The sequence below is a fragment of the Tachypleus tridentatus genome, chromosome 10 (assembly GCF_004210375.1).
Source record: "Tachypleus tridentatus isolate NWPU-2018 chromosome 10, ASM421037v1, whole genome shotgun sequence".
In the NCBI taxonomy this organism is placed as follows: Eukaryota; Metazoa; Arthropoda; class Merostomata; order Xiphosura; family Limulidae; genus Tachypleus; species Tachypleus tridentatus.
This window is the reverse complement of record NC_134834.1, coordinates 167,240,947-167,252,465: the sequence shown is the minus strand read 5'-3', so window position 1 is coordinate 167,252,465 and position 11,519 is coordinate 167,240,947. Positions and strand designations below refer to the sequence as shown.

Sequence of the window (11,519 nt, the reverse complement as noted above, 5' to 3'; positions counted from 1 at the left end):
ACGTTATGTCAGAACTTTATTACACAACGTATTGACTATAAGTAGACTTTATTTGATCTCTGGTTGCTAATGTAATATTCACAATACTTTAGAATCAGCATAGTAAAGCAACAGCCTTTTGTTAGAAATAAACAAATAAAGGAAATTGGGCACAAAGAGGACTTGATAAAATACCTAAAAACACGTTTCATATTTCAACTAAAGAACCGCTATCTTATGTGTGTTTATCTTTTGTCATGCTACCTAAATATAAAGTTCTTTTACCTATAAATTCCAACTATTTTCTTTATGTTCTACTCGTAATAATTCTTCGGCCGTCTTTGACCAAAGAGTAATTTTTACACAAATGAAAGAATTGAAATATTTTTAGCGTGTGTGTGTGTGAATGTGTGCATTTATTTTGATTAGATTTAATATCATGTTTACAAATAATAAATATTCATGAAGATGTTTCTGTTTAATTCTGAGTCGCTAAAGTGAAACTCTATTTTCCCGTTGACCTGAAAATTCTTTTAAGTTGCAAACGTTACCTCGCAGCCTCAATATACAATTGAATTTTTGGTAATTCAAAAACAACCTTGCCCACGTTAATGCCAAAAGCGCGAAATTTGTAATAAAGTTTAATGTTTTTGGAGTGTAGAGTATGTGCTCAGATAACGTGGCTAATCTCTCATCCCATTGTAGTAATTATACTAATGTTTTCCGAAAGAACATCAATATGCTGAAGGGGGTGGAATAGGTCAAGTGCACCTGACCCTCCTAGGTCTAAAAAATGCCTAAAATCCGACCAAGAAGGAAGGGTGTTTTTTGTTGGTGTCGTTAATCGGTGCATGGAAGGGGACTGAGTAAAAATAAACCTAAAATGATTAGTTTTAAAATGTTCATCTCCAGAATACGTTCGTAAAGGAGTTCCGCCTAATGGGTGTATTTATGGTTTAAATGTCTAAATTCTAATTCTGGGAGAAGCAGTTGAGAGAGTATGGAAACAACCTAATAAATGAATGATTTTTACTAAAGTGAGTTAGAAACCGACTTGTGTTACAAATAAAAATAAAAAAAGAAAGAAAAAACGAATGCAATTTGAAACTTTTTAAAAATGGATTTCCGAACTGCTCAGTATTTGTTAACGTATGAAAACACTATTACTTCTAGTAATCTCTGTAGAATTAAAAAAAAAAAGTTTTGATACGTTTGTTGTTATGAGGCCCAATTTATCGTTAGTGCGATTTATTCAGCTGTAGCCAGTTCATAGCGTGTTTCTTTATTTTTAATGTTTTCTTAGTGTGTAAGTTATAAATGTGCCAATGTGCTAAAATATGTAAAATTATGAAAAAAAGGTAAATTTGACATTGAATCACGTTTATTTTGCTTTACTTTTCTTCCTCTAAATTACTGAATAATTTTTGAAGTAAATAATACCTAGAAGAAGTCTTACAAAATAAGTTAACGAATTTACAATTTAAATAGAAACAGAAAAGTTAAGTTTGTAGACAAGCATGGCCGAAATGTTACTGCGTGAGACTGTGGAGCTAAAGGTTCGTGGTTTGCGACCTGCTGGGCCCGGCATGGCCAGGTGGGTTAAGGCGTTCGCCTCGTAATCTTAGGGTCACGAGTTCGAATCCCGGTCGCGCCAAACATGCTCGCCCTTTCAGCCGTGGGGGCGTTATAGTGTGACGTTCAATCCCATTATTCGTTGGTAAAAGAGTAGCCCAAGAATTGGCGGTGGGTGATGATGACTAGCTGCCTTCTCTCTAGTTTTACACTGCTAAATTAGGGACAGCTAGCCCAGATAGCCCTTGTACAGCTTTGCGCGAAATTAAAAAAAAAAAAAAGCGTCCTGCTGATATAGGAAAAATATCGCATTCCTCGCTTTGGAGGCGTAGGTGTGTTATTATAAAAGTAACTGTCAAAACCCACTATTTCTGTTTTTTATTTGTGTTTATTCTTTTATCCGAACGAATGACCATCTTTCTTCACGCAGCAAGAACAAAAGAACTGACTATTTGTTCTTTGGACCTAGGTCCTTGAAGTCATAATTTTTTTCATTCTAATAAACGGTCTAAATGGCACCAATTACGCAAAAGAAACAACTTATTATCAAGACTTCGAACATTTGTTTTGCTTGCTCCGTAACCCATTTTATAAGGTTTGTTTGTTTTTGACGAAATGACCCAAAGTTACACACAGGTTTTGTCAAGACAAAGCCAAAACAGTACAAAGATGTAAAGTTTTCACTTATAAAATATGGTCTACATACATTTATCGTTTTCCCATTGTGTTTTCAAGCGTTAGTAGATTTAACTGGTATTATTCAAATCACGCACGTTTCAGTGTTACTCGCTCTGTCAGGTAACAATGGAATCAGCGTTTAGACTTCTACCTCGCTATCATAACTAATGATATTGTTTTACGTTCTTCTAACAAAAATATTCAAAAAATGCCACGGTCTTTTAGGTGATACGTGTTTGAAATGTTATTATAAGTAGATTGTGACATGAATATACGAAATATTTGTATCATTTCTTGCTGATAATATCAATATTTCCCCTTTGACTTCTTCCTCCACGAGCGAAAGGCAACGTATTTTGGATTGGTGTGTGCGTGAAGTATGTAAATATTGTGTCGAATATGCGCATTCATTTCGCGAGACACGTTGTTTCTGTCATCTGTCACTCTTGCTTACTAGTAGGGTTTGCGACAGTGATTCCTAACATTCAGAGTAGCTTCACGTGCTTACATCAGTGTTAGCTCGTGCCTCACGACGTTTTCCATTCCGGTAATTATCGGACAGGCTCCAGCACGTGCTACACTCGGTACTGTTCACATGAAGCAAGCACATCACGTGGGGCAAATAGTGCATGCTACCTGTAGCTTCTCACTGTTTTATGTAACCAGTCAGGTGTAGCACAGTCGACCCGATTAACCAATCAGGAGCTTGTGAACCGATCATCACGAGATGTGTTTGCTGGAAGAAGGTGAAGGTTGGGTACGATGTGGGTAGTGTTACGGGAGTGTTAAGAGCCCGTGGACTGAAGAGAAACAAATATCGATAAACATTAAAAGAACTGTTAAATAACTGAGAATGATAATCAAAACGTTGACTTCGAAATATTGCACCTTTTTTCCAAGCATGAATTGTGACATGTTTTGATCCAGCGAGCGACGGGAACGTCGGCCATGTCTAGTTCCATCTCTGTGGATAGTCCTTTAGCTAACCCCAGTGCCCGAGGCTCCATCTACCGGTTCATCCGGCCCCGCCGCAGCCTCAAGAAGGAGATTCTTGCACAACAGCGGTACGTGGTGGACGATTTTTTTTATTAGGTTTGTCCCAGCAAGGCTAGGTTGTGACAACACAAAGTTAGAGAGGAACTGTGCTATAATATACGAGCGTACATAGTTATCAAGCTTTAGTCTAATTTAGACCATATAAAATGTAAATAAATCACCTAAAAAATCATGTGTGATAAGAAATACTAAAACATGTCGTTTTTCAGTGTTTCAGTTTACATGCCGGTATGGTTGCACAACATAACGATCATATGACCATCATATAATGACTTGTTTCACTGTTGTTTTAGGATCCGTCGGACATCATACTTTCTCACAGTAAAATAATCGCCCCCTCGAGTATACTTTCTCCTTTCATAATGTTATATTCTCTACTGATCATAAGTTGGCAAACAATAGTTTTAAGTGTGATAAAATTAATTATTTTTTGGAGGAAACATACTACGTATTTCAATGAAGCATTGGCGTGTCTTTTTCCTACCTGTATTATATCCTCCTCCCCTCAAAAAAAAAGGAAATAATTTCATAATGCTTATAAATCGTTGTCTGCTAACATACTATTATATTACTATAGTACGCTTCCTTACTCGGGTATTAGATAGTAATATTCAGTGTCTAATCGCGCTAACTTCTAAGTGGTTTTAACTCTTCGATACCGAGATCTGTACAAAGGCAAAACGAAAGTTGACCCAAAATTTGGCATTGGTTTATCTAACAGCACGTAAATAAGAAGACCTATAAATTATTGTTTGTAACTAAGTTGAAGAAATTAAGTTGTGTTACAGCGACAATGATAATTAAACTGAAAAAGTGCAAATGGTAGTTCAAGTTTTAAACTTACTTTATAGCAGCCCTTGAAATGAGGACCTAAAGCCTAAGGGTTCGTTAGTATTTATCTGTTATTCATTAATAGCACAATTTTCTTGAACCACTAAACCCTATCAAGCCTGGCCCGGCATGACCAGGTGATTAAGGCGCTTGACTCGTAATCTGGGGGTCGAGAGTTCGAATCCCCCTCGCACCAAACATGATTGCCCTTTCAGCCGTGGGGACGTTTTTATGTGACGGTCCATCCTACTATTCATTGGTGAAAGAGTAGCCCAAGAGTTGGAGGTAAGTAGTGATGACTAGCTGCCTTCCCTCTAGTCTTACACTGCTAAATTAGGGACGGCTAGCACAGGTAGCCCTCGTGTAGCTTTGCGCGAAATTCAAAAACAGAACAAACCATATCAAGCTACACGTTTATGAGATGAAAAAACGATGTCTTAATTAAACACTGTTGTTGAAATACTTAAGATTTGTAATGCGTACTTGAGGAATTTGAATACTTTGGCGGTGAGGTTTATTCTCCACGTTTACGTGTATTTTCCAGCCAAACAAATCTCTTTTGCTGAAGCTGCAATGACGAACCTGAAAAACAAAAACAGAAAGAGTATATCGCAAAACATCCAGCCGACATTAGTGATTGTTTGACAGTAGAGTTACAAAAACAATCTTTATATATAAAAAAAATATTTTGTCAGTGTTTCGCCATTGCATCTTCTTTAGGGCTAGAAGTAAAAAAAGGTTTGGTTTCTGAATACATGTAAACGTAAAGAGTAAAGATTGTTGTTGTTTTCTAACCTCATTACTAAGAAACACTTTTGGTGACCAGAAGCACTTTTGCGACAAATTTCGCGTTTTAGTCTCGATACAGCGAGTCATAGAATGGCTCTGAGTTTTTGTAGGTTTTTGTTTTTTGAAACACAAACTTTTAGCCGACCTAAAATCTTATTACAGTTTTGGACACAGGAGATCAAACCCTTTCGATTGATGTTTGTACCACGCCCAAGATCTCGTAGATTAATTTAATCGAAGTCTGCCTGAAAGAATTTCAATTTAAGGGTAGGCTGGTAGAGATCTTGATACGTAATAAAATCGAATCTAGTATTCGCGTGCCCCACGCTTGGTATTGATGGTGTACAAAAGTATTTGCTAATAAAAAGGAAAGAGAAACCAAAAAGGTGTCGTACCGTAATTTACTCTATTCCTGCTTAAAATAATTTCAACTGCCGTGGCTATTGGTGGTTCTCTCCATTTTCTAGCAATGTTAGTTTCGAATGTTATAGCTAACCTGATTATAGTGTTGGATGATTTGCCAGTTTGGTAATTGTTTGTTTGTTTTTGAACTTCGCGCAAAGTTACACGAGGTCTACCAGTGCTAGCCGTCCTTAATTTAGTAGTGTAAGACTAGAGGGAAGGCAGCTAGTCATCACCACCCACCGCCAACTCTTGGGCTACTCTTTTACCAAAGAAATAGGGGGATTGACCGTCACATTATAACGCTCCAACGGCTGAAAGGGTGAGTATGTTTGGTGCGAAGGGGATTCGAACCCACGACCGTCGGATTACGTGTCGAGAGCCTTAACCACTTGGCCATGCAGTTTAGTAAGATAAATTAACTAAGTATTTTTGTAGTAGCAACTATAGTTGTGGTAAAGTAACCACATTTCCCGAATACCTGGGACGCTTTTTACATAATAAGTGACACTGCAATAACTCTGAAAGAGCTTAAGTTACATTAATGCATATTTTAACATTTGCATCGAAATCCGGTTTCTGTCAGTGTGAATTTGGAAGGCATTCCGCTTTGCCACTGGAAGCGTGTGTGGGGGGAGACTATCTAATTCATGTAACTTATTTTTCAGTGGAGTTTTATAACATTAAAACTGAAGTGATAAATGTTTTTGTTTTCTTGTTTTTGTTATAGGATTGAAGCAATGATGTAATAATGTTACTGCAACTTAGGTCTACTGGGTTTAGTTGTAGTAGTTTAAGCTATAAACTAACCATGTTAAGAGGCTGAATCATACTTCGCATAGTTTTAAGTTAGGTAGAACAATAGTTCTTACATATGGTGTAATTGTACACATTGAACGTACCAGTGTTTTACAGGATGCTTTTTGTAAAACGTTTTGTGTAAAGGATAAAACAAGAGTAATACCAGAACGTTTATTACTCAGAAAGTTAACTTCCGGTACAAGCGTGTTGAATGTGATACTAAGTATTGCATCCGTTTTGTTTGGTGTTTAGTTTTCCGTTGTGGTAGTTTTTTGTTGTTGTTGTTTTCTCTCTGTCTCTCTCTTTTCTGATTGAATTGACAAACAAAATGCAACTTTTTTGGGAGTTTTTGTTTGCTGTTTTTATTCTAAAATGATTGCTGTACAATATAATGATAAACAGGATGAAACCAGCGTATCAAGATCTTTCTCATCCGGCTGTTTATACGTTATAAAGATGTGTAAGATATAACTCGCAACGGCCCATAATGTATCTAGCTAAGTAAATCTTTAATGACATTATCCTCAAGTTATCCCGTGATTGTAATTAAATTAGTTTAGATATTTTATCCATTGGATGAATAATATTTTATGTTCGATGGTTTGGTAAATAGATGGCCTAATTTCTAAGGCGATGTATTTGTTATCTGTGAGTCGGAAGTTCCAATTCCGTGACCAAATATGCTTGCCTTTTTATAATGTTATAATGTGACGGTCGATCCCAATTTTCGTTTGTTATGATTTGTCTTCATTTTAGTCTATCACTTAGAAATTAGAAGTGACTAGCGCAGTTAACCCTCGAGTGGTTAAACAAAATTGAAATATTAATAACTTTTCGTTTTTAAATAAAAATAATAATAGATAACCCTTAAAGATTAAACATGTAGCATTTTAAACTCTTGTTTAACGATTTTTGAATATAGTTTTTAATGTTATAATTAAGTGTTTATTTTTTAACAAAATAAATTTAAAAGTCGGTGTTACAACAGGATATATATTAGAACTTCATGCTACTACCGGCAGAGGGCACTATAGTAATTAATTCTTAATTTTATTTTAGTCTGAAATATTCTTTTAAAATTTTCATTTTTACATTCTCCAACTATTTTACGCGAAAATGTGATTTACAGTAAATAGTGCAGATATATAGTCTATGTGTGCGTATACATATATGTACGTATATATAATAGTTTATGCCTTGGGGAGTCACGGTTTGGCTAGCAATTACTGGGCTATCTAAGCGTTTAACCCTTACGATATATTATGGTTTTTATTGGTATTCCCGTCACTTTTCTCTGAGAATGCTCTATTATCAGGAAAGTAAGCAATGGGTAAAAAAGAAGGGAGACACATTGTTTTCTTTGCTGTTTTACAAAACATAATGTGTAGAAACTAATATGATATTTGTGAAGAAAATAGTGTATTTTATATTTTACAGGTACAGAAGGTAGGTTACATGTGGGAGCGTATATTCTTTTAAGTTCTAATTTATTAATTACCGAAATTAAACAATTTTAGTACATAACTTATCGTGTAGTTAAAAAGATTTTTTATGGAGATTACACTTAAAATGGCACTATCTTGGGGGCTTTTGCGACGTGTGCATATTTTTTAAATTATCGAATGATGGTTTGTTCACAAATTTAATCATAGGTAAGCCAGAGATCTGAGATTCACACACACACACGAGTCGTATAATATAGAAAAAAAAAGAACTTGATTATGTGCAGATTCGTCTGTGTTTTTATAGCAAAGCCACATTGAGCTATCTGTTGTGTCCAGCGAGGGGAATTGAACCCCTGATTTTAGCGTTGTAAGTTCGTGAAATTACCTTTGTGATTCGTCTCGTGATTAATGGCATTTTGTTTAAGTCTATAAATTCAGCAGCTAGGAAAAGTGTACACTTACCTTAAACACTTTCACTGCAAAGCTGGATGAAAGAGAATGTATTGAACTTTGTTTACGTGAGAAATAGATAATGAAACAACCTACACAAAGAAATTGGCACTAGAAATTCTGATAGCAAAGTGTTTGACAGAGCAAAACACACTATAAAGCCGAACAATCTGAATTGCTTGAATCTATTTATTCACGTTTCATGACCAGCAGAGAGTTTATGGGTTTGCAGTTTGAAAAGTTGTATTTGATAAATAATATTTTATATCATTTTATATACTTTTTATATAAAAATTAGATATTTATTTTATATATTTTAATATTCAATAGGGTTTTCCGAAGACCTGACTGTTCGTTTGTTCGGTGAAATGGTAGGATCAAATTTCCTTACCTGTCTAGGTTACGGAGTGGCCACTGTTACCTTTCACATATGACAAATTAGCAGAAGAAACAATTCATGAAAACGTTTCTCTGGCCACTACATAACCTAGACTGGGGGTGAGGGTCATCCCATTACGCAACGATCACAGTGTTTTATTTCTATGACAGACATTTTATCCATTTTTTTTTTTTTTACTTTAGGCTCAGTGTGAAGTCTGTATTGTTACGACGCTAATAATCGAGTTTCGATACCCGTGGGGTGAGAAGAGAACATGTAGTCCGCTTTGTTACTTTGCTCTTAACAACAAGTAAACAACAAAAGAACTATTTTATATAAGTTATACGAAGAATGGAGTTTGAGGACATGTTAATAATGCCCCGTAGTGCTATTCCACTAGATTATTATGTTAACAATATATATATATATAACATTGCGAAATATAAGGACATAGAGAGTAGTGATATTCCTCAAAACTATCCTTATAACTTTTTACATTTTTATTTGCAAAAGACAAACCTTAGTTCTAAATAATAACACATTAATACTTCATCATGATCCAAAACAGCCTGTTCTTAGCACACGAATTAAGTATAATATAGTTTATGATACAATACCAAAGCAGAGACAATGAATTAGATAATCAGTAAAAAGAAATTTTGCAAGGCCTAATTGTGTGGATGTTGTGGAAGGAAAAGTTATCTGATTAACGTACAGTAACAACAATTTCATGCAAGGACTTTGCTCTCTCACAAATTAGATGGCCCTTTTTTCCTTTTGATGTGAATTGTAATTGCAATTTAAAAGTCTAAATTATAAAATTCCATTTCAGTTCGTTTACCTCGTGCTTGTTAAAACGTATTTAACGTAAAAAAATGTATTTGTAAGTATTTCTCTCTGTGTAACTTTTTACGTTTACAGATTCAGTGCTGAGACAGTACAGGAAAACTGATGCACGTGGCATGCTGTATATACATACATATGTATGTGTATATATTGCTTGTATTTTATTTTAGTCAATACAGCTGCTTATCGACTTAATCTAGCTTTAATTGCACCTAAACAGCTTAATAGTGATTTATATGCAAGCACCTTGTCATTACTAAACATTTAGCGGCAATGCTAATTACACTAACAACGATACCCTGTAGGGTTAGCAACAACAAATGTTCGGCGCTACATCAATGAAAACTTTCGAGGAATCTAGTTTTATTCATTGACTTCCAGTCGCTTATTTTACTACTTATTGACACTGACCTCAGAATATCAGTCTCTGTCATTCTGCCAGTTATGCGATTGTGAAGTCTGATAATAAATGTTTCACAGTTGTTATATTGACATTTTTCTACTTCAGATTTTAATTTTTTTAATTTGAAACAGCTAGAAGTTAATCTCGTTTTGGTAGTTATCGCTAATACTGGTAGAGTACATTTTTCATAGAAACGCATCCATACAACATTATCTATCAATAATACAAAAACAAGTAACCTCTTCCAATCACATACCGTTCTCCATAGGATTTAAAAATAAAAATATAGAGATGTTATTCTAATTAAGAGGTCGTTGTTAAAACTGTCACTGCCCAATGTGAAGACTTACACATTTAAAGGACATTAAAAATTGGATTAACACTATCCTTTACCTATGAATGTATTTATTGTTCGAATAAAAGAGCCAGTTTTTTTTTACGATAATCAAAAATAATTCACGATTTAAACGAATGAGATTTATTTTAATTAGGGAAAAAACAATATTAAAGCACCTTTGTTTTTGTTGACAGTCAGAGTTGAACAAACTATTTTGTGCATTACGAAGGAGATTCTTAAGCTACGAGAATCGGATATTACTTTTTCAGATTGTATTACAAATAATCTGACTGATAGGATTAATCAGGTAATTTTTGATACGGTTCTGTGATAAGATTATGAGGCCCCTTAACATTCCTTTCAGACCAAAGATTATCTGTACTTCAGTGTAAGCTGCATTATGTTGATAATAAAACTTCTCTCGAGCTGAGCGAAACAATAGCCGTGAATAACTTGACGTTGGGAAAGACGCAGATCTGCTTATCATATGGAATCAACTGTCTGCTTTCGCTGTACTCTTTTGGCAACTACTGCCTTCCCCCCTAAGGAAGAATGGCCGCATGAATATCTGAACTGTCTTGATAAATGGAGTCTATGAATATATGTATAAACTATCTAGCAAAGTCTCACGTACAGCTTTTACTTTGCACCAGTCATGGGATCACGTGGTTTAATAGACCCCATGTGATTCTTTCAGAATGCAGGTGATGTAATATTTTAGCAAATATTGAGTAAATTGAAAGGCTTGAAAGAAAGATTACAAGTAAGTGACAAATATAAGCACAAATGATCACTCGAACAGCACGACTCCTGTTAGAAGTAAACATAACGTGACAAAAGAACAGGAAACGGCCTTCAAAAAAATATGTGTAATCAGAAGATGACAGGCAGTGATTGATAGGTGTGTAGTAGAGGAGACACGAGTCAAATAAAGACCTAATGAACTTTACTGGAAGTCAGTAGTGAATCTGTAGCTACCGCGATTAATTGAAGTAAGTGAGTTTCAAATGGTTCATTTAGTGTGTGTGTGTGTGTGTGTTCTTATAGCGAAACCACATTGGGCTATCTGCCGAGTCCACCGAGGGGGATCTCATTTAGTATTTTGACCAACTCACAGTAATGAAGGGATGGAACACCTTTTTCTTCTGTACAGGTTGTAAGCACACTTGAATTCTCACTCAAATGTGTAAGAGATTACGTCAGAATTGGAAGTATAATTTTGAAGTAGAATATTTAAATTGGGCAAGGCAGAGGAAATGAAGAATTTTAGAAAATAAAAAATTCAACTCATTTTCACTTGTTTAAAGTCATACAATCTGTTTGCAAATTCATTTACAAAGATCAGATATTTAAATTACAATTGATGTATTTCAAGGTCATAGTACTTGGAAAAACAATCCCGTGTTTTAAAGCGATGCCACCTAGTGAATTACTTTAAAATTACATGTAGTAAAAGGAAGGAAATTATAAACGTATACATGACATTCATTTAAAGGTATGCAAATTATATTTCCAGTTGCTGGGCATCGCATTGGTTTTAAACTAAGTTTT

General features: G+C 35.0%; 1 protein-coding gene across 4 annotated transcripts in view; it reads left to right on the top strand.

Annotated features, from left to right (window-relative positions):
* Positions 1 to 2,676: 2,676 nt before the first annotated feature.
* Positions 2,677 to 11,519, top strand: part of LOC143230869 (uncharacterized) — a 78,975-nt gene continuing 70,132 nt past the window's right edge. For 3 of the 4 annotated variants that reach the window (XR_013016653.1, XM_076465150.1, XM_076465152.1), the window contains exon 1: positions 2,678 to 3,293. Coding sequence is in view for 3 of the 4 variants with exons in the window: in XM_076465150.1 (XP_076321265.1) it covers positions 3,178 to 3,293 (116 nt within the window). In the remaining variant the exon portion in view is untranslated. Of the gene's footprint in view, positions 3,294 to 11,519 lie in introns of all 4 variants that reach the window. The other variant, XM_076465149.1, reaches the window with a different exon arrangement.